Source organism: Eucyclogobius newberryi, unplaced genomic scaffold (assembly GCF_026437365.1).
Source record: "Eucyclogobius newberryi isolate DKJ021-1_F unplaced genomic scaffold, fEucNew1.0.hap1 SCAF_4, whole genome shotgun sequence".
NCBI lineage: Eukaryota > Metazoa > Chordata > Actinopteri > Gobiiformes > Gobiidae > Eucyclogobius > Eucyclogobius newberryi.
This window is the reverse complement of record NW_027316056.1, coordinates 19,310,611-19,336,354: the sequence shown is the minus strand read 5'-3', so window position 1 is coordinate 19,336,354 and position 25,744 is coordinate 19,310,611. Positions and strand designations below refer to the sequence as shown.

General features: G+C 39.3%; 2 protein-coding genes across 3 annotated transcripts; both read right to left on the bottom strand.

The window, feature by feature from the left end:
* Positions 1–3,563: 3,563 nt before the first annotated feature.
* Positions 3,564–5,467, bottom strand: LOC140377731 (LITAF domain-containing protein-like). Of its 2 annotated transcripts, XM_072463278.1 has the most exons (5): positions 5,372–5,467; positions 4,839–4,926; positions 4,655–4,705; positions 4,436–4,577; positions 3,564–4,079 (listed from the first exon to the last, which is right to left on the bottom strand). In XM_072463278.1, the coding sequence occupies exons 2-5, from the start codon at positions 4,915–4,917 to the stop codon at positions 3,974–3,976; spliced, it is 378 nt and encodes a 125-aa protein (XP_072319379.1). In that variant the 5' UTR covers positions 4,918–4,926; positions 5,372–5,467; the 3' UTR covers positions 3,564–3,973. The 2 variants fall into 2 exon arrangements, with proteins under 2 accessions (XP_072319379.1, XP_072319378.1); XM_072463277.1 differs by lacking the exon at positions 5,372–5,467 and having other exon boundaries at positions 4,839–4,964.
* Positions 5,468–12,312: 6,845 nt separating this feature from the next.
* On the bottom strand, positions 12,313–22,718 carry LOC140377441 (somatostatin-like receptor F_48D10.1). Its single transcript, XM_072462842.1, has 5 exons — positions 22,215–22,718; positions 18,225–18,365; positions 14,148–14,420; positions 13,448–13,588; positions 12,313–12,722 (listed from the first exon to the last, which is right to left on the bottom strand). The coding sequence occupies exons 1-5, from the start codon at positions 22,674–22,676 to the stop codon at positions 12,516–12,518; spliced, it is 1,224 nt and encodes a 407-aa protein (XP_072318943.1). The 5' UTR covers positions 22,677–22,718; the 3' UTR covers positions 12,313–12,515.
* Between the last annotated feature and the right edge of the window lie 3,026 nt (positions 22,719–25,744).

Genomic DNA, 25,744 nt, shown 5'->3' with positions numbered 1-25,744 from the left:
AGTTGGATTGATAATTTTTAATTTAGTTAATTTTATTGTATTTCTGTTTCTGTAATTTCTTTGTGATTTGAATGCATTTTTCCTGCTGTGAAGCACTTTGAATTGCCTTGTGTATGAAATGTGCTCTACAAATAAACTTGCCTTGCCTTGCCTTGCCTTAACAGAAACAATGTGCTTTTAAATTAATTTCACTTGTAATCAAATCTTTTTGAATAATAATGACTGTTTGTGTCACTCTCCCCTGTACTGCCATCAGCTGAATCTTTTGGATGATTATCCTTGTCGTGTGCGTGTATTTGAGTAATCTATCACAACAAAAATGCTGCCAGTAATTATACTTTACCCACACAATTATACCACATAATTATATAAAAATGAATTATTTCATTTTTAAAATTATTGTGTCCAGGAACAATAAAGGCCATTATGGGCCATCTGCTGATGCGTGCCCTGTAGAGGAAAAGCAGGGCGTGTAAGTTGATCACATGGCCAGTAGATGGAGCTGAGTACTATTTTTAACCATACATTTACATTAATTAATTCATGCGTAGTTCATGAAAATGTTAATTTAGAGTGACATCTTAATTGTTGTTTACTGCTGATTTGTGTTGGTTACCATAAAGACAAAATGATAATATATGAAAATGAGAAAGCATTTTATCAAAAAATTTAATAATGTTTTTTTATGTATCCCTCAATCCTAGTTTTACATCTGTGTTTGAATAACATTAGTAATGTATAAAAAAATCATTCTTTAAATTTACTCTTACATGTATAACATATCAGATCTCTGTGTACAATCCATAAGGCAACAGGGACCATCACTTGCATGTTTATTTAGTGTCCACTGTCTCACATGCGCTGGTAGATGTGAAGTTCAGTTAGGCACTCCGGACACGAGTGATGCACATCTTTACAGGAGTTCACACAGAATGGAATAAAACAGCAGGGCCAGAGCCTGTAGGGTAAAGTTAGAATAAATCAACAATGAATAGATTAAATATGCACAGTATGTAATTGCCTGTTTTTGAATGAAAACAATGAGGCTACTTTTTTTGTCTGAGGTAAAGGTTTGGAGAAAGATAGGGCATTATTGCAGTGGCCACTAGGGGTGTGCTAAAATAGCCACAGTATATATCATGAAATACAGTATCGCAATATACAGTATCGCCTTAACATTTTGTTGGTATATTTGACAAATGTATAATGGGACAACACAAATATTTTACCGGTTTATGGTAAGGGAAGTTCTTCATGCAGTACATTTAAAATATTCACTGTTATGATCATCAAACTGTGTGGATCCATGTGATTCCCAGTGGCCACTCTAGTGAGTGGTGTATAATCCACATGAACCAACCACACTTTAATTCATAAAATAAATCTCTCTCTGGATCTTTTGACGGTGAAGGGCATGGAAATGAGAGAAATTAAACTAAAACATAAAGCTCTACTCACAAGAAGAGACACAGTACTCCAGTGATAGTCCAGGTAAGCAGCCCGATCTTGTGTGTTATTACAGTTACCACAAGTTTTTGACAGCGAGGACATTTCATCTGCCCAGCGCACTCTCTGGGCTGTGGTTGGATCATGACTGTGGTGGTTGGACAAAATTAATTTAACAATCCTCATTTACAATCCTCATTTTCCAGTCGTATTGCTTTCACTTGTGGACATTTTATTTTTGGAGTTACTTACCAGTTGGAACTTGAGGCTGGGCTTCGTACCGATAAATAACTTGCTGAACTGGAAAGTATAGTAAGAGAGTGCTATTGTTAGTTGTGATACCTTGAGGATCTTGTCCATCTGAAATATGGCGCATGACTTAACTCTCCCCTCGTCTTACCTGGTTCCACCTCAATTTGAGTGGTGTAGACCTCTATATTGTGCTCAGTGTACTGGGGATTGCCAGAAGGTGGAGACTGGTAGACTTCAGCAGGTGCAGACGGGTACGGCATGGGCATGGGCATGGGCATGGGCATGGGCATGGGCATGGTCATGGGCATGGGCATGGGCATGGGCTCCTGATCCTTTTCCATGATGGTCACCTATAACTGATAAGAAAAAGAAAGGTGTAAACTTGGCAGTAGTTTCCGATCCAGTTAAGGAGCCAAAGTAAAATCATCAGGAATAAGTAAATTACTGAAAATATAAGGTATTGCGGAAATTTTTTCTTCGGGTCTGAATTTACAAGGAGGATTCTTTAGGATTTAGGATTCCAGACAAAATTTCTGCATTTGAAGTGTGTTAAATTACTTCCAGTTTCCTATATGTTCTATAATTGCACTAAATAGGTAATCTCAGGAGGTAATTATAGTTTATATATCAAACTACAGAAATTAGGAAAGATTTATTGTAAATCGAGCCGTACTTCCTATTCCAGTTGTGCAGCATTTCAGAAGGACTACTTATTTCTAGAGACCAGGCAAGCAACGCATTTGTTAGTTATTCATTGTTGAGTGTGTCAAAGTAACATAAAGAATGTTTAAATCAAATAATGAATACAAAAATGACATGTGCCTATACCTGGCTTATACCGTCACACACAGATCATTGTTTCTCACCTGGTTAAATAAAGGTTAATACATAAAAATAATTACATTTTGTTGGTAGAAGAATCATTTCCCTACTACATGTTATTACGAAGTTTCCGGGAATAGTTTCTGCTATGCTGCCTTTCCAGTTAATCAGGGCTTCATTCCAACCAAATACTAATAAAAAGTATCTGACCCTTTAACTCTCTTTACAAATAAGTAGTAGGAATCAAAGACTTATTTTAAAACAATAGAGATTAGGATTCACCTCACCCGAGTGCAAACGTCTTCTGTTGTTCACTGGTATCAAAAGTATCTGGCAAACGACAACCCTACGACAACCCTAAATGAAGGCGGGACAGAGTGGCTGAAGACACATATTTTCTTTCTTCTGTTTTCTTTATATTTTTTGTAATAAAAACATCAAATAACAAATTAACTTATGAGATTTGTTTTTAACAATAGCCTTGATTTTAATTATTCCTGGTTTAATGCTAGATTTGTTGAGCTTTTGGGGAGAAGTATGCTTGTAACTCTTGTGTGGCGTGGATTTACAAATGATACAATGAAATAATTTAAAGTGCACTGACAAGCTTTTAGTGCTGTTATTACTTTCATATTATTTCAATGGATTATGGTTTCTGTTTGCCTTTCCAACATGAGCTGCCACACAATAATGAGCTCAGTATCCAGTGACGGTGAAAGTGCACCTGGGAAAAAGCATCCTTCAGAGTGTCCAGCTTCTCTCTTTCAACGTGAACTTAAGCTTGTTTTACGCTTGTAATCAGCAATAGACTGTTTGTGATCAGTTGAATACATGTTTTTCCTTTTTTATAAAGTCAAAATTATAAAACGTAAATGTGCGTTTTGTTTTGTAAAAGTGCTCAGTCCTGGCTAAAAGTTGTGTGTTACTTGTTAAATGTACATAATTGGATACTTCCATTCATTTATACAATTTTATTTGTCAACAAAACTTAAGCATATATCAAACACAATACATACATAAATTAAATAATAAATCATTTTTTCTTTTGTGTTACAACATAGACTTTACAGATATGTGTTTTGTACAATTCTGGTTGAAATTCTTATTTCATGAGTAAACCAAGTCTTTTATATTTACTCTGGGCTGAGGAGAGCGTCACAGACCATTACACATGCACTGTACAGAATTGCAGGGTTTCTTCAAAAACCTCATAAAACCACCTGCTGTCACATGTAAATATGACTATAGTAGATCAATATTTTGATTCAAACGTGATTATTGTCACAGCCCCAGTTCATAGGCTCATATAAATACTTTACAGTATCTGACAGGGAACTGTTCACAATTTAATTTGCAGGACGTTTTGACACAAGTGTGTCTCATTAAACCCCCCAAAAAATTTTATAAATACAGATACTAATAGAGTAAAGAACATGAAGATGCTGTTCATGTGCTAAATGCGTTTGTGGATATGAAGGACATTGTAACACTTTGGACAGGTGTGCTCCACGTCTTTACACGCATCAATGCAGAATGGGATCCAGCAGCACGGCCAGAGGCTGTGGACACACATCACAGGATCACACTGATGTTGTCAAAAGCATCAAAAAACAGATACTAATCGATACAAGTGCCATATTCATTTGATCAAGTATTGAAACTAAGAAATTACAACCTTTTTGCACAGTTTTCGAATGCTCTTGAGTGTTGTCGGAACTAGTTAAAGACCATAGAGTTTTAATAAGGAAAGTGCAATTAGGTTGTTATTAAAAATGACGGTCTAAAACCTTGTTCTATTATCATTGTGTGGTATCATAATTGACTTTGAGAATTGATTATATTCCTTAGTATTGAAATAGTTTTATCAGAACAACACTGGATTGATTGACTGAATAACGTGCATTCTGTCACTCACAAGAAAATGCCAATTACTCCGCAGATGATCCAGGTGAGGGCGCCGGGTTTGTGCTCGACCACAGTGACCACGTTGTTTTGACAGTGAGGACAAATCATCTGCCCGGAACAGTCTGTGGGATGTGGCTGCACCATCACTGTCACTGTCAGAAAAAGCACACCGGCTCTGTCACGCCAAGAGAAGATTTACCAATACTTGATCCTGTGACACTGGACTCACCGGGATGCACCACCTGTGGCTGGGCTGCATACTGATAAAACACTGGTGGAGCTGAAAATAATTGATGCATGGTAGAAATTAACTTCCAAAACCAAATAGCACTTTCCAAATGTTGTCATTCAAAAAAGTAAATATTGGCCAGCTAGTATACACTTACAACCATTAAGTGTAATATGTCTTTTACCTTGTTGCTCAAAGTTAAACCCCGGTCCAGGTGGTCCGGGGTACGGTGGAGGGTCCTCGGCCTCTTTGCTCTTGTCCATTTTATTTACCTGAAAAGAGAGACAGGTATGTCCTGTACGGGAGCTAGAACTTACGAAAAGTGCTGAGCTGGTCTGAGTCAGTAAGTATGCACGTACTTGAAAAACTGGCTGTTCCAGTTAATTAACATTTTCCCTGAAGATATTATTTCAGTTGTTAAAAAGCCTATGATTAATTTTGTGACTACATTTTATTTCCCAGCAAATGAAAATGTGTTTCACCCTCCAGCTTGTTGCTCACTGACCTTCTGTATAAAAATACCAAACAAACATAGAATTGTGACCTAACCTAAATATTTTCATTTTTACTATTTGGCCTCCTTTGTGCGTCATTACAGAGAAGCAGTAAAACCACATACGTTTTTCCTGGGCAAATGACAATAACTAGTTTTTTGCCATTGCAGAGATTCAATTTGATATAAAATTATTGATCATAGACAAGTGGATTTGAGTTTACCTTACTGATAAGAGTGAAAGCTTCTTGATTCTAGTCCCGATGATGGTTTCTGCTGATACTTAGGCAGTGAGACAGCAGTAGACTGGAAGGTGTGGCTAGAAATGCAAGTGGAAAGTCAACATTGTATTGAGTGAGGCACAACTCATGCACGTAAACACAATAGACATTTAGTGAGCATGTTAACACTACTTGAGGGTAATTAATAACATGTTTTGGCATCAGTGGAAAATTATGTCATAATAAATATGTGTAATATATATGTTAAATTAAAACATCGGGTAACGAACGAGTTCAATTTGAGACTATGTCCAGTGGTTATACTGGTTACTACCACTGAGTGGCAGCAGTGAGTCTGGAATCTGACAGAGCAACGTGTGACCAAAGGGTGATCCACTCCTGCAGTCTTAGCTCAGAGGGAAATATAGTGATGAAGTTAGATATACTGTGTGTGTGTATATATATATATATATATATATATATATATATATATATATATATATATATATATATATATATATTAATAGGATATCAGGCTCCTGTCAACAAAACTAAAACTACCATTTTACTGTGCTTTAATAAGAATTAAATGTAGTTGAGCAATGACTACTACATGTAATGCTCAATGCTTGTCTTTAATTCATACAGCACATGAATATCTATGGTGGCCTGTGGGGACATTCTGGTGACGTTAATGCACTTCTCCTCCATCAGTGCTTGGTGTGTTCTGTCTCAGCTACTGTAGCAGGAAGAAAATATCGTATTCATTAAATACACTGTAACTGTACTATGTGCCGCGGTCCAGACAGAAAATAAAGAAATTAGTGTAACAACAAAATAGGCTAGATTTAAGTGTAGTTAATGTTTCATTGTAACGTAATGCGTTTATTCAAATTTCACATAGTGTTTCAAAAATATAAACATGTTATTAGTCTGATGTGTGGTTGTTGAGAGCGTGTTACCCTGCTGTAATTGAATGCAAATGGGTGTGGTATTTCTTGAGCTTTATGTCACCAGGAGAATTAGCAACTCTTTTTCAGGAAAGTCTTGGCCCTTAGAGGGGAGGAGCCTATTGTACATGAAACCTATGCAGAACATGCAAACTCCGCACAGAGAGGCCCCACGCCGACCAGGAATTGTACTTCTTGCTGTGAAAAGCGCTGACTGCTGTGAACTTAAGATCAATCAGAGTAAGTGCCATTTATGACAAAACAGAGCTACGATCAGCCACTGTAAAAGCACAAAAAGTGAATGCGTCTGGCTTATTTATTCTTGGGTCAAAAACGTTCCTTTCCAAAAGCTGGTGTAAAGAAGAAAATAAGAAACACTGAAGACCTGCAGTGTACACGTTTTATGTATACATTGATAAAAACCCACTGGAGTCCAAGCAAATAAAAATGAATAAAGTAATCCATGATTGTAGATGTTGCACAGCACGAGCAAAACTTTTTATGTTTCAAAATAGACAGCCAATATTGTTTTATGTTAGTGGTTAAACTAGACACAAATTGTATTGTATTGTATTGTATCAGTAAAAGTGTCTGAGGTAGGACCCGTCTGTGATTTCTAGACGAGAGTTAAAACACTAAAAAGCCACTCTTGTGGGCATTTTCCAGCTTGTTGTGTTATTTTGGAAGGACAAACCACCGAATGCCACTGTAGACCAATCCATCAAACAAGTTGTGGTAAACTGATTCAAAAGCCCTTTTGACATTTGTGCTGGTTGATTTGAATCGAAAATATATTGCCTCCTCGCTTTTTTATTTAATCCAGTGCCTTGTTCCAGCCGCTGTCACTCAATATCCTCAGTTCTCCTGGAGTTCAGTTTCTTTTCGATAAAAGTGGACAAATGAGCAGAGAAGTGTATGCATTAGCAAATCCAGATATGTGTATGGAAATGAGGTCTCAAAGTAAAGGTCACCCTGATATTTTTACATTCAAGTCTAGAGCCCAGAGACTGAGTGGTCTGGTGGTCATTGTAGTGTAGATTCAGTGTTCATGTAGGGGGGGCGGCCGTAGATCACTTTATACTTTGTCCTCCACAGATTCAAAGGTTAGCCATGAAATTAGCCATTGAATCTCAATCCAACTGGTGCATAATGTTTTGGGCAAGACATCATTTACATTGTCCTATTCAAAACAAACACCTTTAATATACATTTTCTGAACATAAGCAATACAGACTTTTAATCATTAATAATTGTCAAATATCTTCCCCCAAAATCTGGACTCTGTCTCATATCATAAACTTTTACTGACAGAATATTGGCTGTGAACCTCAAACCTCAACTTGATGATTGGCCTTACTGACCATCAGCTGTCCTGTCCAATGGAGCCTATGGGCCAAAATATCCTTAAATATCCTTTGTCTCTGTGGAGACAAGCAGATGACACCAGTAAACCAACCATTTGCATTAAAATGCATGCAATTAGATTAATTAAAGATTGATACATTTAACACCATGAGACAAAGGGTGTTTCCCAAAGCCTGAAGTACCTTGTTCCTCCAAAGTCAGTTCCTTCCAATATTCTGGGGGGTCCACATATATTCTGGGATGTAACATATATTCTGGGGGGTCCACATATATTCTGGGATGTAACATATATTCTGGGGGGTCCACATATATTCTGGGGTGTAACATATATTCTGGGGGGTCCTCAAATATTCTGGGGTGTAACATATATTCTGGGGGGTCCTCATATATTCTGGGGGGGTCACATATATTCTGGGGTGTAACATATATTCTGGTGGGTCACATATATTCTGGGGTGTAACATATATTCTGGGGTGTAACATATATTCTGGGGGGTCCACATATATTCTGGGGGGTCCTCATATATTCTGGGGGGTAACATATATTCTGGGGTGTAACATATATTCTGGGGGGTCCACCTATATTCTGGGGGGGTCACATATATTCTGGGGTGTAACATATATTCTGGTGGGTCACATATATTTTGGGGTGTAACATATATTCTGGGGTGTAACATATATTCTGGGGGGTCCACATATATTCTGGGGGGTCCTCATATATTCTGGGGTGTAACATATATTCTGGGGGGTCCACCTATATTCTGGGGTGTAACATATATTCTGGGGGGTCACATATATTCTGGGGTGTAACATATATTCTGGGGGGTCCACATATATTCTGGGGGGTCCTCATATATTCTGGGGTGTAACATATATTCTGGGGGGTCCTCATATATTCTGGGGTGTAACATATATTCTGGGGGGTCCACCTATATTCTGGGGTCACATATATTTTGGGGTGTAACATATATTCTGGGGGGTAATATATATTCTGGGGGTAACATATATTCTGGGGGGTTCCACATACATTCTGGAGGGGTCGCATATATTCTCAGATTCAGAAAAGGGTAACTGGGGGTCACATATATTCTGAGGGGCACTTATTTTTACCTTCTGGGATAGGACTTATTATTTAATTTTAATTTATATTTTAATTTGTTTATTTGGGGGGGGACAGTGAGGACAAATCATCTGCCCGGAACAGTCTGTGGGATGTGGCTGCACCATCACTGTCACTGTCAGAAAAAGCACACCGGCTCTGTCACGCCAAGAGAAGATTTACCAATACTTGATCCTGTGACACTGGACTCACCGGGATGCACCACCTGTGGCTGGGCTGCATACTGATAAAACACTGGTGGAGCTGAAAATAATTGATGCACGGTAGAAATTAACTTCCAAAACCAAATAGCACTTTCCAAATGTTGTCATTCAAAAAAGTAAATATAGAAACATTTATTAAGAAAGAAGTATTTCTAACTTGGCCAGCCAGAGTCTATTTGAGTCGGGCTCGCACTGTTAGGCTTGAGCTTGGCCGCTGAGTGGCTGACCAATCACAGTACAATGCATCCAGAAAGTATTTACTTTTCCCACATATTGTTATCTTACAGCCTTTTTACAAAATTGATTAATTATTTTAATTGAAGTAATTATTTTCCTCAAAATTTTACAAACAAAAATACCCCATAACACAACTTGAAAGAAGGTTGTTTAGATTCTTTGCAATAAAAAAAAAAAAAACCTTTGCCCCAGTCTGAGGTCCAGAGTGCTCTGGGGCAGGTTTTCATCAAGGATGTCTCTGTACACTGCTGCATCCATCTTTCTGTTGATCCTGACTAGTCTCCCTGTCCCTGCAGCTGAAAAACATCCCCACAGCCTGATGCTGCCACCACCGTGCTTCACTGTAGGGATGGTACTGACCAGGTGATGAGCGGTGCCTGGGGTGCTCCCAACACTTGCTATTCAAGCCAAAGAGTTCAAGCTTTGTTACATCAGCCTTTTACTGAGGAGTGGCTTCTGTTTAGCCACTCTGCCACACAGGACTGATTAGTGGAACGCTGCGGAAATGGTTGTTCTTCTGGAAGGTCCTCCTCTCTCCACAGAGACATGCTGGAGCTCTGTCAGTGTGATCATCCGGTTTTTGGCCACTTCCCGGACTAAGGCCCTTCTCTTCCGATTGTTCATAGGAACCTTTAATGCAGCAGACCTTTTTCTGTACCCATCCCCAGAACTTGACACAATCCTGTCTAGAGGTCTACAGACAATACGGTTAAACCGGATAATCGCAATGTCAACTGACAGTGACACCCATCGGATTTGGAGTCTTTGCTCATCCTGAATTTGCCTATTGTGTGGAACCATTGACTGTATACAGAAGAACTCAGAGTGATACACATTCAATCTGAGGTGACGCCGGCCTGTCCACCAGAAATTGTACACAATGTCTTTTTAATTCCCCTTAATTTACATTGTAATCACAGTGTGTTATAATAGTCCAAACCTTTTATACATACATATGATGTTAAGTGTGTGGACTCAATTAGATTTATATTTATCCACATTTGGGACCAGCTCAAAATACTCTAGTTTTCACATTTGGGAACCTAATCTTTAAGAAGGCAGCCCTATATTATCCAGCAAACCACTTAATGGAGTTTACTCGACCAAATATTGTATGAATATTTTTTGTGTTGCCAGAGTCCATGTTTGCCAGTGCTGCTGTGAGAATATAAGTGCTGAAGGAGCATGGAGTTGACATCTCATTAGTAATCATTAAAAAGATGGGCCACCTCCCAAGACCTTTCCAACAACACAAACAGATCCATTGCTCTGAAAATTATTGAAATCTACGTTCCCTGTGAGTCATGGCACAGAGATGATTAAACAGGGACATACTGTATGAGGAGATCTAATGCATTGTATGTTTGATGTTACAATGAAGAAACACTTCACTGTTTTTGTTCAGTGTTCGGACAAAATCAAATAGGATGAAACTTGAAAGTAATGATGTAATGCTTTGGACTAGGTGGGAATTGTATGTGACTATCTCAATAGATAAATGATCATTAAAAAAAAATAAAAAAAACAGGAACATCAGCTTTAGAGTTTGGCAATTGAAGTCAGAATTCAGTATGTTTGTGCTCTCCTTATGCTCCTATAGTTGAATATATATATATATATATATATATATATATATATATATATATATATATTGCTGTTTTATTTTTTGAAATGTACATAAATCAACATGTGCTCTTCACATACCCATAGGACAATAACATACTCGAGTAACTCGAGTAAAAGCAATCAATATGCTGTTTCTCATTATTGACCGCTGACCTTAGGGACAACTGCAGCTAATAAAAGACAGACATACGTATATTAAATGTGAGTGATGGTGGTCAGAGAGACCAATAGTGCAGCCTTTCTTCAGGCAATCTCCCCAAGGGCAAATGTGCTTAAGTGGCTTACCATTATCAAGTGTGAAATGAATGAATGATGACTAATGTGGCGCCTTGTAAAGTGTAATACAAATATAGGGCTTTCATTTGTGTTCATGATCAAATTAAACAATACTTCAACATTATATATAAACACAGAAAACACAATCATGTCACATTGCAATGTTAAACCTCAATCCCAATGTAGACGGCATTATTAAAATATTCCTAAAGCATAAGCATAATCGAACATAATCTCCATAGACATGCAAACACATGTACAGGCAGGTTGTGCTCTGGGGGCACGTCACAATGAGCAGTTCTCACGTTGCCTTAGGGCTGTAACAAGCTTTAAAACACAAATACAAAACACATACAGTAGATGGCTCAGTACATAGAGCAGTTACATTCAAATACATATGCAAACTAATAAGTTATGTCTTTACATTGTATCATAGGCTGTATGCTTGTGCTGTTTATCAAATATAGCAACTAGAGGTCTGCCGTTAGGAGTTTCTGTAATATGTAGTCCTTAGATATAATCCTTAGATTTTCAAACGGTTCAGTTGGTAATAGTTAGTATATTTACTATTTATGCAATAATGCAATAATTAGTATATTTACTTGTTTATGGTTATATATACACAGTTATATACAGTTATTATATAACACCCTGGAAGAGCGGTCAGTTCCATTGACAGGTTGACTGTACAATTGCAGCTGCCTCTGGTGAATACTGCAGGCGCGCCCCCTGTCCCTGTGAACACTGGTGTGTGAATGTGTGTGTGTGAATGTGTGTGTAAATGTGTGTGTGAACGTGTGTGTAAATGTGTGTGTGTGAATGTGTGTGTAAATGTGTGTGTGAATGTGTGTGTAAATGTGTGTGTGTGAATGTGTGTGTAAATGTGTGTGTGTGAATGTGTGTGTGTGAATGTGTGTGTAAATGTGTGTGTGTGAATGTGTGTGTGTGAATGTGTGTGTAAATGTGTGTGTGTGAATGTGTGTGTAAATGTGTGTGTGTGAATGTGTGTGTGAATGGGTAACTGGTTCCTTGATGTAAAGGGCTTTGAATGTCTGGAAGGTAGAAAAGCGCTATATAAATGTTAATATTTTTTACATAACTTTTCCATTACATATGGTCTGTAGACACATTTATTACATACCGGTACTAATACTACATACATTTTCCTGAAACCACTTCTTGACATTTTGAAGCCATGTGGAGGAAAAGGCACTTTTCACAATGATGAAAAGAATAATGTTGGCATGATCCAGAGTGACCTACAGTATTTGAGCTAAAATCCATCACCTGAAGATCTACTTTGTAATGATGCTATGTATTTTAAATGACCCATTGTCTCAGGTGTGTAAATTGAGTTCAAATATTAAAGCTTTACTGTGGCGCTACAGAGGCAGATGAGGGAGTGGTGAGTGCAGTGACACTGGGTGGCTTGTCCTGGTTTACAATGGCAGTGTTAGTCTTTTTGGAGTTTGGTCCACGTTCTGAACCAGCAGAGAAGGCCTGGAGGACTGGAGAGAAGAGGTGCAGGTCATCAGCCGCAGAGTGGGAGGTGGGAGATCCAGAATGCTGTGGGGAAATCTGTGGTGAAATATTTAACAGGAGAGATGGGGGTTGGTACCATCTGTTGTTTTAGAATAAGACACATTTTAATACATTTTGCACACATTTGCTGTTTAACGATATGAAAAAGTATGCTTATGTTATTCTGTTTATTAGTAGTAAATAAGAAAGGGCTTTCTTCTGTAACTTCAACCCAAATTATTTGAGTTTCCTGATCAGGCTGAGTTGGCCTCAATAGCATGCACAACGTTATTAGCCTATTTAAAGGTAAAGGTTTAAACAGAAAAAAACATTACTATGAAAAAAATAATACTATGACATAAACTTTTGTAGAATATTATCTTATCTGAAACCTTTTTCCTAACAGTATTTCAGATGCCACTCTTGAATTGGACAGTGTGCAGCCTGGCCTACCCTCCTTCAACTTCAGCACATCTCAATCACTGCCAGAGTCTACATTTGGCACCCTTTCTCCGATTCGATTAGTTGCCCCTACACCTGTACACACTGGCACCTGTGCCTTGTTGATTTATTCATTTAAGTGTACGCTTCCAAGGCCGGCAGTTACGAACTCACGACGCATGCAAACAGAAGGAAATCTAGTTTGAGTTATGCCTTTAGATAATTATCTTGAATTATTGATCCGTTCATTTCACTGAGCATCAATGATTCACCATTACATTAGTTTAAATTCCTTTCTATTATTTGCAGTGATTTTATTCACAATGCACAGTTAACCTCACCTGGGGTTGGTGGTAGACCTGGTTACGCGGAGAAAGGAAGAGGCTCTCTTTAACTGTGGTGTTTTTTTCAGTTCGAGGGGCGCTGCGATCCCCATCATCCACACCATTGGCCTGACAGCACACACTCTTCACACACAGCACCTGTGAAATCAAACTCAGACTCAGAACAAAATATTACATCTTTTGAATGAACAAAAGTCCCCAAAATGGAAGCTACAATGGGGAATTAAAACCCATGACTAATGCTTGATCCAAGTCTTTTTCACAGTCAATTCTTCTGTTTCCTTTGAAACATATTTAAGAAGTTATAGATTCTGACAATATTGGATGCAATTACTAATGCAAATGAGGTTAATTATGGCTTTTTTTTCTCTCTGCTCTTTGTCTTTGAGCACTCTGGCGTCCTCCCATCATGCACTTATATTCACACGTCTATATTGCTAATAGTGTATGTAAATGTGATTAGTTGGTTTATGTTCTGCTTCTTGCAAGTAGCACTTGGAACAGACTATTGCCTCTGTGACCTCTCAGTGGAAGTATTAAAAGACTGTATGTTAAGAGTCTGTTAAATAGCATGAACATTTTATCTCCTGCATTTTTATTATTTTATTTAAACGCTTACACAAAGTAATATCTAAATTTTACTCTGGTATTTTGCCCCGCCTTTGTGTAACATTGTGCTGTTAAATGAATGACAGACTTTTCTGAAACTCTGCTTGAAGTTGTCGGAGAGGAAGCCATAGAGCACCGGATTGGCGCAGGAGTTGGCGTAGGACAGAATCACGGCGAAGAAGTATATGCCGGCCGTGGCGCTGGACTCGGGAATGATGACCACGAGGTTGACGATGTTGATGATAAAGAAGGGCAGCCAGCAGAGCACGAACACCACCACAATCACCACCACCATACGGGTCACCTTACGCTCCGACCTCCTCCGCTTTGTGACTCCTGCCCGAGCGCTTGAAGACTTCACCTGCACGAAAAGGTGATGGGCAATCAGGTAAGGTGAGCAAAGAACCACAAGGAGTCATCCCCAGAGGTGGAGGCTTCCCAAACAACATACTGATTGCAAGCCATGCATGTGTCCCTTTGCCAGTGGAATCAAAGAGCTCAAGTGTCTTATGAAAAGTACTTTTTCCACACTTGATTTGAAAGATCCAAATTGCTTTACCCCTCTGTTTTTTATGTTAAATATACTTGTGTTGTATGTATGTTTGAATTACTTGAGTAGGCTATGGGTTCTTTTAGAGTGTACTCACGTACTCAAAATTGTTATTAGAATCGAATAAATATTTGAGTGACAGTAGGGAGTGAATACAGAAGGGAGTGAAATAACGAATTAACACCAGACACCAAGTAAAGTATGAAAATAATCTTCCTTTTAATAAAGAAAACGAGACATGTAAATTAAAATAAAGTGTGAATTATTGAGTTTCCTCAGCAAACACAGCAATGCACAGTAAACTCAACTGCACAAAAAGCACAGCACTTGTTGGTGTGTATTACAGGTTAATTACTTCATTAATAAAGTCCTAAAGCCGGGATCTAAATATACCCTATGTTGCAGGACTGTATTGATGCTTGTGGGCGGTGTGACCAAAAACTAATATTACTTTCACTTCATAAGGAAGGTGCCAGAGGAGTGGAACCGTAACCATGGATGTCATGAACAGGGAAACAGTGAGAGAAAAAAGCGTCTTTAAACTCAGATGAGACAGTTGAAATAGATGGCAAAGCAAAGACAAATCTAACGTTGAATACAAATTGGCACAAAAAAGTAATCTTTCTTCAGCCTGAACAGGCATGAACCAGGCTAAAAATCTTTATTGATGGCTTTATATCAGACTTTGAGATGTCAAACACTTTTAATCAGTTCTACCTTAGATTTGATTAATTTGACTTTGGTGAAGACATAAAAAATCTCAAAGCTACTTTAAAGCACAGTGAGCATCTTGTATTAGAGCTGAGGGATGTCGAAAGGGCATTCCTCTCTGGTGCTTTTTTTTTGTTATATTTTTGATCTGTCCTTGACTTTGCAGAGGACATCAAACCTGTGAAAGCAAGCTTTGGTTGCACCTGTTCCTAAAGGATGCCAACCTATGATTTTAGGCCTTTAGCTCTCACTTCGGTACTTTTTGTCAGGCCCAGGTCTACAGGGGTGCAAAAGAGTGCATTGCAACCTCATTTAAAAGTGTTTGCACCCTCATTTCAGGTGTGTTAAATAATGACACTTAATGGAATTGTATTATCTTTGCAACCCTTTTAAACTCGGTTGCACCCTCAGTTAGTTTGGTCTAGACCCGTGCCTGCCTTTTACTGAAGCATTTAGAGTGCAGCAAACCCCTTTTTTTTGGCTTGCTTTTAATTCCATTCAACCTCATATCTAAAACCAAGGACATGTGTGTTGATTTTAGAAAATGAGCCCCTGCCACAGGATTCTACCATCATTAAAGATCCCCTATCATGCTATTTTTCCCGTTTTGTGGTCTATCCTAAGGGTATATTTGAGCGTGAGCGTGTGTCCCCCGCCCACCCTGTAACGTAGTCTCAGCGTGGAGGAGCGCATGACACAACGGTACATGGGAATACAAATTTTATACATCATGGCGGTGCATCAAGCTGAGCCCTATGTCCTGGAGTGTGTGGACATATGAAGCCTGCGTAAATTCAGCCTGGAAGACTTAACTCCACCCATCTACGTCAAGGCCACCATGGAAGGACCCCTCTCCACAGCGCCATCATCGCACTCAAGTGGGCGTCCGCCTGTCCGTCTGAGGGAGTCAGATCCCTCACTTCACCATGGACTCTCCCAGGTTTCTGCGCTTATCCCAAAGAGGTTATGCAGTTTTTCCCGGCCAAGAAGGAGGGTGAAAGGTCAGGGGGCGTCTGTACCATGGCTCTCGCACCTGCTCCTCATCCACAATCAACGCTCTCAAGTGACTCCTCCCCGCTCCCAATCAGCACCAGGCGGTCGCATTTAAACCCTCAGGCAGATGGCTCGGCCGCTCAAACCGTACTGCGACCCACCACCTCCCCTGCTCCTCCTCTGCATTCCCCTCATCCTCTACCTCCTCTTAACATCTACCACCACCAGTCTCCAGGCTCCGGGGGGAGACATCTAATACAAATAGATCATGGAGTGCCCATGATTGCAACGTCTTCCACCGGGGTCTGAGCGCCAAATAACTCACGAATAAAGCTTGCTAAACAGTCCATTTTCGTGGGCTCTTTGTCTCTCCAGGGTGAATTAAACATATACCTGGGAAAAATCATAGACTCTAACTTGAGCTTGAAAGACAACTGTGAGGCCATTTGTAAAAAGACCACCAATGATTGCTTTGCCTGAGGATCGATAGCATCATGCTGACTCTCTTCTACAGAACCTTTATTGAACCTTATTTGTCCTTTACGATTGTGGCTTGCTTTGGCAATCTGGAGAGACAAAAACTGTCTCCAGCAGGTGGTGAAATGAGCGAGTAAACTGGTGGGTTTCCCCTAGCTCAGTGTTTCAGAGCTGTACACCACTCAGCTCCTGCTTGAGGCCAGGTCTGTAACTATGGACCTAACACACCTGCTGCATGTGGAGTTCCTGTTCATTGCTCTGGTTGGTGTTACCTGGCCCCATGGGGGAAACTAAATGGTACAGAGAAAGTTTTGTACCTGCAGCTATCAGAACATTGGACAGGAGTGGTGTTTAGGTGGACAGCCCTGATCATAGCATACTGACCATTACAGGCTGTAGGAAGACGTCTTTGTAGAATGCTGTGTGTATCTGTGTCATTCATGTCATGTGTTTGTCTTGATTTTAATGTTATTGGACTGCAGTGGTCTTTTTGACCATTCTTTTGTTTGTTTAATTTATTGACAGACAAACTCCTAGGGCGTTGGCCTGTAAAAGTTGAAATTTGGTGAAAATGGGTTGGTTGAGGAGTGGGACATAAAAAAATATACAAATAATTCCCAAATTTAAAATTTGCTGCCGTGAATCAGTTGTTAAATACTTCGCTCTAAAGCAACTTGAAGTGAAACAAATCAATTTGGCGCGATAGCACCCCTACAGAGTGAAATTAGCAAAATATTTAGTTTTTCCAAATGTCATGAAATTTGGCACAAAATTCCATTTTGGCATCCCTATCAAAAAGTCAATGAGGCCCATGTCATGTTTGTTACGCCGTAGCCGTAGCAATGCCAGAAAACCTCCCATGTTATTCCAATGGGAAAACTGCCAAATCTCTGAAATTTGCTCACACTTTATACTTCTCCTAGGGCATTAGCCCAATTAACCTTACATTTTGTGAGAATCATCTTCAGGAGTTGACCATCAAAAGTTATCAACATTTTTCATTTAGTGTTGGTCTTTGTGCAGCGTAGCTGCAAATGTGTCCCAAAATATTTACATTTTCAGTACACAATAATGCCCCTATTTGTAGATCCAAGGGGAGAAGGCGCAATATCTCCACGGATTTGGCAGTAGGTGTAATAAAATGAGGAAAACCTCCTCTTGCGTTGCGGGGCGGCGTGGTGATCACTTGCGGCTATATTTTATCTTTGTAATTGAAGTAAACAGAAATAAAATTTACCTGCAGGTACTAATAAAGAAACCTTGAATCTTGAACTGTATTAGACAAGGTGAATGAAAGCCAATTAAGGATTCACTGTTGTTTGGTCAAGGTGTCTGTAATTGTAAAATGGTGATGTTTCTGCTGCTCACAATACCTGTAACAATAAAATTTGACATTGTGACATCCTTATTTGTTTGTAAGTAAGTCTATCTCACCTTGATCACGATGAGCAGGTAGCAGAGGCAGATGATCAGAAGAGGTCCGAAGAAGCCCACTGTGGCTGTGTACAGGATAAAGGCTGTTGACCACACGTCTTTCGGCTCAGGCCAAATCATGTTGCAGGAATTAAAAGTTTCCTGATGATGAAAAAAAAAAACACATTTAGGGACATATGAGAGATTTAAATAGATGAAAAAACAGTATTTTTCCTCTTGCTGAACAGTCAAACTAATGGCCTTCAACCTAATTGGTCTCGTAGCAACATTGCTTTGACGTTCATTTATATAATGTGATAAAATAGTTGAATATGTTTTTACTTTCTATTGTACATACTGAAATAGTACATGATAATTCAATCTGGCCCTCTCAAACACACCTTACATAAGCTGTCTCTTTAATGTACTCTCCCTCTTGCCACAGTCAAAGAGTCAATTCAAAATTCAAAAAGATCAGACTGATGCTTTATAAAACGATCTACATCAGATCAAGAAGATCTGATAGATCTTAGAACTATTACTTATTTTCTTGTTTGATGCGGAAGGGCCTTTTCCTTAATGTATTCCTCTTTGTCAACAATCTGATTAAAGGGAACTGTACAGCTTCTCTGCATGTTATAGATTTCTTCCTTTTTATTTTTTGTGTGAAAATGTCTTCAGCTTTGAAAGAGGAATTGTTAAAGGATTAAGCCTATTTATATATTTGTATGTTCAAAATCACATTTAATGAATATTTGTCCATCTTGATATTAATCTTTGAAAACAGAAATTTTGAAATTGAACTAAGGCTAACAAATTCTCAAGTACGGATGAGGCGAGACACAATTCCCACACGATTTTGAGATTTTGATTTGATTATGATTTGATTATGTTCTTGCCATGTTTCTTATTACTGACACGGGCAAAGCCTCAGTCTTAATTCTGTTAGATCTGAGTGCTGCTTTTGACACTGTCGATCATGGGATCCTCTTACAGAGACTAGAGGACTGGGTGGGCATCACTGGCACTGCCCTAAACTGGTTAAGGTCCTATCTGGAAGACAGGAAGTACTTTGTTGAAATTGGTAGCTGTGTCTCAGACCACATGACCCTGACCTGTGGAGTGCCCCAAGGGTCAGTCCTGGGTCCCCTTCTGTTCAACCTTTACATGCTGCCGTTGGGTCAGTTGATACGCAGTGAAAATGTGTCCTATCACAATTATGCAGACGACACTCAGATCTATGTTTCACTATCGGCAGGTGACTATGGACCAGTAGATTCACTCTGTCACTGCATCCAACAGATCAGTTTGTGGATGCAAAACAACTTTCTCCAGCTGAACTCAGACAAGACTGAAATAATCGTCTTTGGCCCACAGAAACAAAGAGAAAGTGTTAGCGGTCACCTCCAGAGTCTCGCTCTTAAACCTACAAACCAAGTTAGAAATCTGGGGGTAATAATGGACTCAGACTTGAACTTTAACAGCCACGTCAAATCAATAACATCAGCAGCTTTTTACCATCTAAAAAACATTGCCAAAATCAAAAATATAGTGTCAAAACCAGATTTAGAGAGACTTATCCATGCGTTTGTCTCCAGTAGATTAGACTACTGTAACGGACTGCTCACTGGCCTCTCCAAACGAGCTGTAAAACAGCTGCAGTACATCCAGAACGCTGCTGCTCGGGTCCTGACTAGAACCAGGAAGTATGATCACATTAGTCCTGTTCTCAGGTCTCTGCACTTTAAAGCAGCTCTGCTTGTGTACAAGTCTCTCCATGGCCTAGCACCAAAGTACATCTCAGACATGTTAGTGCCATATGAACCATCTCGGACTCTGAGGACCTCAGGGACCGGCCTCCTGCTGGTGCCCAGAGTCAGGACAAAACATGGGGAATCTGCGTTTCAGTTTTATGCAGCTAAAATCTGGAACAGTCTTCCTGAAGATGTGAGACAGGCTTCTACTCTGACAAGTTCAAATCTAAGCTAAAAACTGTTTTGTTTAGCTGCGCATATGACTGAAAGGATTTTTTCTTTGCACTCTTCTCTTTTGTTTGTGATTTTATTAGTTTAGACAATCAGTTGGATTGATAATTTTTAATTTAGTTAATTTTATTGTATTTCTGTTTCTGTAATTTCTTTGTGATTTGAATGCATTTTACCTGCTGTGTGAAGCACTTTGAATTGCCTTGTGTATGAAATGTGCTCTACAAATAAACTTGCCTTGCCTTATCATTGGCTTGAGCCATTCCATGGAATGGAATGCGACGAGTCTTTGTTCTCGCCATGTTTCTTAATATTCTTATTGGCTCGAGCCTTCCAGAATGGAATGGATCGAGACATTGTTCTTGCCAGGTTTCTTATTATTGTTTTGCATAGTAAAATGTTGCCACAACTCGGGCATTTTTGACTCCCTAACATTGATGAATGTCACACATTGGAACATAGACGCAATCGGCTCGGCCCGAACTCCAATAAAATGGAGGTTGCGAGAACCAAGAAACATGAAACTCTGAATGCAATAACATTCATTGAACGCAATTAATGCCTTCACTTCCTCTTCCTCTTTTATTTTGATGGAACATTTCCTCTCGTGCCGTGGTCTTAGCATTAGCGGTAGCAACAGCATTAGCGGTGGGTCTCTGTTGCTAGGTGACGGGGGTACAGGGAGGAGGGGGTTCAAAGACTAAAGTCTAAATAATAAAGTCTAAGATATGGATGGAATGCAGTATCGGGACAATGTAAAAAATAAAAAAATAATATATTTTTTAATATATATATATATTTTTTTTAATTTTGATTTAATTTTGATTTGATTTTTGCCTTGCCATTTTTGTATTCATCAACTTTTTCTGGTGTCATTCTAACTTTTGTAAATACGGTCAAAATGTGTAACATTTCCACCAAACATGTCCAAGCCAAATGTAAACACATGGAAAAAAAATGAGACAATCTCACTATATAATTCACACTCAATCTAGAGCAATTTTATTAATTTTATTGTAGCACTTCTTAGCACAAAATCTTATCACGTCCCCCAATAACCTCACATAAATTACTTTTGACTAAAACTGTTTGAATATTGGTCGCCCTTCCACAGATCTGACCTAGTCAGATCTATGTGTCTTCATGGAGGAAAAAGCAATAACATCCCTGTGGAGACAAGCAGGCAACAGACCCTCCACTACAAAGGTTTTATAGTCCACATTTAACAAAGAACTGCGGTGTGTCTAGTTCTCTTTATAACCTGAGCATTTTATCATTTGTAAAATGAAAAGCTAAACTGGCTTGGTAATTGACTATTCAATCTGAGAAAGTTAAATTGCACAGTAAAAAACTTAAAATGTTCATTCACATGTTTTTATTTTAGAAGAATTCCTACTTTTTTAACTCTATGAATGAGTCAGTGTTCTATTTTTTCAAATAAACACAACTAAGTACAAGGATGTGGGCAGGGATAAGGGATAGGTGAAAACAGGAATCTGAGCATTCAAGCTTCAAACGCAGGACAATAAAGGATGATTGAAATATGTGAGCTAATGATGTAGAAATACAGTTATAACATGGTCAAACATGATTGTATTAAAGATTTTACTAAAGATTTTGCCTATTTTTTCCCAGTTTGACCATTTTGGTGCCATTTATGATATTCCTGTGAAAATCCATTTGACAAATGTATATGGATGTAATGATGTTTGATGAATAATAATTCCCGATAACATCTTTATTATGGTCAGAAGCTTGTCGGAAAATTGTGTCAGTTGCGTGTAAATGGTCGTTTTTGATTCAATGTCGCATATTGATGACATCACAGAGAGATTCTGTTTTAGACATCAGCTCTACTTTCTGCAATTTTCAACTTAAATTTTTCAATTTTTCTTCACAAACTGCAACCACAGGAACTATCCCACCAAACAAATACATTGGAAAAACTTGAGTTGTATACACTCTAAGTAATTGGACTCTTTTTTTTTACTTTGCAATATCCCTAACGTTTATCAAAGAGTTGTACCTGCACATCAGAGAAGATGACCACGGGCAGCACCACAATGAAGGACAAAGCCCACACAGCCGCGCTCACCAGTTTGGCCACGCGCGGGTGACGCCACTTGGTGCTTCGTATGGGGTGCACCACGGCCAAGTATCGGTCTATGGACATGACCGTGAGGCAGAAAATAGACGTGAACTGGTTCATCGAATCCGCTGTCATGACCACGCGGCACATGAACGAGCCAAAGGGCCAATACGAGAGCACGTTTTGGGTTGTGAGGAAGGGCAGTCCCAGTATGTACAACTCATCCGCCACTGCCAGGTTCAAGATGTAAATATTAGTCACAGTTTTCATTTTGGCGTAGCGCAGGATGACGTATATGGCCAAGGTATTTCCAACCAAACCGGCCACGAAAACGGTGATGGAGATGAGCGCAGTCATGAGGGTGCTGCTGCCCTCAAACGGGACGCTCTGAGTGGACATGTTGACCGAAAAGTTGACGTGGCGTGGATATGAATACTTTAAAAGTGGAGAGGCCAAAGAGGAGTTATCAAAGTCGAACGAGACAGGCGGACAATGGCTCTGGTCCAGCTCCATCATGCAAGACGCGTTTAATGACATCGGTCCGTTTGTTTTATTTGTCCAAATACACCACAAATGCAAGTTAATTTAGTTTTCCAGTTGAACCATTCAGGGATGTGACACAGTGACACAGTTCATAAATCTACTCTAATACAAAGAAAAACGGAATGCCAAAAATACATCACACAGTGCGTTTCTTGTTTGTTTGACTAAAATAAGAAGTGAAAAACAAGCAAGTGTTTGGAGAAAGCGACACAAATCCAAATGTCTTCACTTGATAAAAGGCAACATAAAACTTGGAGACGTCCGATCGTGATAAAATCCAGTTTATGATACAATATTGACGATGCGCCACGTGCGTCTTGTCGCTGTCCGTGGTGCTGACTCCGAGGCGACCGTCGCGCTCCGTTTCTCCAACCCAACTTTCTCCCGCTCGTCCCCGCTTCTTTGATTTGCAGAGAGAGAGTGGGAGAGAGAGTGAAAGAAAGAAAGAGAGAGAGAGAGAGAGAGAGAGAGAGAGAGAGAGAGAGAGAGAGAGAGAGAGAGAGAGAGAGAGAGAGAGAGAGAGAGAGAGAGAGAGAGAGAAAGAAAATTATTTGAGTACCATTGACAGAACATAGAAGCAGCAGAAATAGGATCTTTGTCTGAGTTAGAATATTCCACACTTAACGGTGTATGTACACTTACAGTAACAGTGATTGTTTAAGCATTTTTGAAAGTATATAATGGTAAGAATGACCTCTAGAAAGACTAAGCATCACTTTTTCGTTTTAATTTTTTTTTTTTCGATTTCAAATTTGAAAATCCTGGAGCAGGTCAAATCTGCCAAGCTCCATTGGTTTATGCAATAGTTGATGAGTTTTATATTCACCTATTGTCCTATTTTGCTTGCTGGTATGTTTGTTTGTTTGTTTGTTTGTTAAATTATTTTACTTAATTGAAAAAAAAACTAAAAAACACACAGACCAATCAAAACGTATGTGTAAATACAGATACAGTAACAATAACAACAGCAGCAACGGCGGGGAGGGTGTATTTTATTTGAGATTACAGTTTTAAGAAAAACGCATCAAGATGAAAATAAAGTGCAAGGTTATGTCCAAAATTTGAGTCATATTTAGTCCAGCTTATGTCAAATTTGTCCATTTCCAAGTTCAGTCACGTTCAAGTTCAGTATGTGATTTTTTCAATTTTCCGTATGTCCATTATGATGTCAGTCCAGCCAGTCCTTTATTGTTGGTGCAGTTTGTGTCATCCATTTGTAGTGTCAGCCAGAAGTATCCTTCAGAGAGATATCCATTATCCATATTGTCTACGGCAGGAGTTCTGAGAAGTCTGATGGGATCGTAGTGTCAAAGATAGTCTGCAGTACATTTTTAATTTCTCTCCAATAAATCTCTGCAACCGGGCAGTCCCAAAATACATGATAATGATGTTCCTCCTGGCAACCACACTTTCTCCAACATTCAGCCCCTTCCAGTGAGTAATGAGCACTTTGACATGGTGTTATAAAGAAATGGGTCAAATTCATCCAACAGAACTCCCTCCAGACATGAGATCTTGTGGTTCTCCATTGTGAAATACACTTTCCCACTCCTCGTTCGTCAGATCGAAATTACTCTCTTTTTCCGATTTAATTTGGATGTATTTGGTAAATTAGTTGTCCAGGTTATTAATCCATTTATATACTTTAGATATTATTCCCCTTGAGAGTTCTGATTTGAATGCCTTGATAAAGAGTTCAGTCAGGGGGTTATAACTATCGTTGTGAAGTATCTTAAAACTGCATAGGAATGTGTAGAATAACAGGAGAGGCTTCCTGGTCGAAAAACAGGAAACGTTGAGTTACTGGGCATAAGTTAATATGTAAGTTAAGTTTCCAGCCTATTTTGGGTTTAAGGCGTTAGCCGCCAATTTCCATCAATTGTCTTCAGTGTCATCCCTGTGGGGCAGAGGGCTCACGAGGGGGTTTTTCTTTGTCTTCTGAATGCCTATAAAAAAGCTCTCATGTCAAAAAGAAGGGGTCTTTTCTCAATTCGGCTACGAGGGGACCCAGATTGTCGACATCTGTATTTGATAGCTGTTTATTCATGATTAAAACCATTTTCTAAATCACGAAGCAGTGTCAAGCGAGCTATCTTTTGTCTACCCAACGCACCTTCGAAACACCACCTCTGGAGAGGCACCACAGTTGCTTTGTTTTATTTCTTGAGTATAATCACTTCTTATTTGTAAATATCTATAGGAAGGGGAATGATGAGAGAGAAAGGAGGACATGCAGCAAATGTCGGAGTCGGGATTCAAACTCACGATACTGTGGCTAGCCGTTCATTTTACCTTTCGCCTGTAATGCCCACATTTCCCCAAGAGATGGCCACTGTTCCCTCTAAGCTGCGCTCCTGAGCAGCACATAGTGCACTGCTCGCACTTAGTGCACGCACAAGAAAATCTATGGCGCGCAGAAAATAAAATTCACCACAAACGGCCACCGGGGCCAATCAAGCAGGAAGCGCAAGTGTTTGACACTGAAGAAGACTCTTGTGGACAGTAGAAGACCGTAGATAATTAATCATTATTTAATGCATTTGGAAAACAATTTGTACATTGAGCCTTGCATTTGTTGCTTTGTTACAGGTCAAATCTTGCGTGTAATTTATAGTAATTCATTAGTTCACACAAACACACCATATTTTCCTGGCCCGGCCCCTCGGCCAAATTTTAGAACCCAATGAGGCCCTCGAGTCAAAAAGTTAGCTTGGCTTAAAACCTTGGTCACAAGCTAACCAGCCCAAGACTTTAACATCTTAGTTTAATTTATATGTTTTGAGTAGCTTTTTCCAGGTCATAAACACAGAGATTCTTTTACCCAGGGATTCTCAATTTCCTCCAAGTGATTGAGCCATTTGGCATCTGCCAGTAAGGCCTGCACAGGGACCCCAGGCACAACATCACGCTCAAATACTTTTCCA

What these genes read in the sequence shown, in the direction of transcription:
- LOC140377731 (XM_072463278.1), bottom strand. Translation starts at nt 4,917, where the DNA reads ATGGACAAGAGCAAAGAGGCCGAGGACCCTCCACCGTACCCCGGACCA. An exon ending in GCCACAGGTGGTGCATCCCG is followed by an intron (nt 4,578 to 4,654) that starts GTGAGTCCAGTG and finishes TTTTTCTGACAG; the next exon opens with TGACAGTGATGGTGCAGCCA. An exon ending in GGAGTAATTGGCATTTTCTT is followed by an intron (nt 4,080 to 4,435) that starts GTGAGTGACAGA and finishes GTGTGTCCACAG; the next exon opens with CCTCTGGCCGTGCTGCTGGA.
- LOC140377441 (XM_072462842.1), bottom strand. Translation starts at nt 22,676, where the DNA reads ATGTCCACTCAGAGCGTCCCGTTTGAGGGCAGCAGCACCCTCATGACT. An exon ending in TCAAGCAGAGTTTCAGAAAA is followed by an intron (nt 13,589 to 14,147) that starts GTCTGTCATTCA and finishes TTGATTTCACAG; the next exon opens with GTGCTGTGTGTGAAGAGTGT. An exon ending in AGGTCTACCACCAACCCCAG is followed by an intron (nt 12,723 to 13,447) that starts GTGAGGTTAACT and finishes ATTTCACCACAG; the next exon opens with ATTTCCCCACAGCATTCTGG.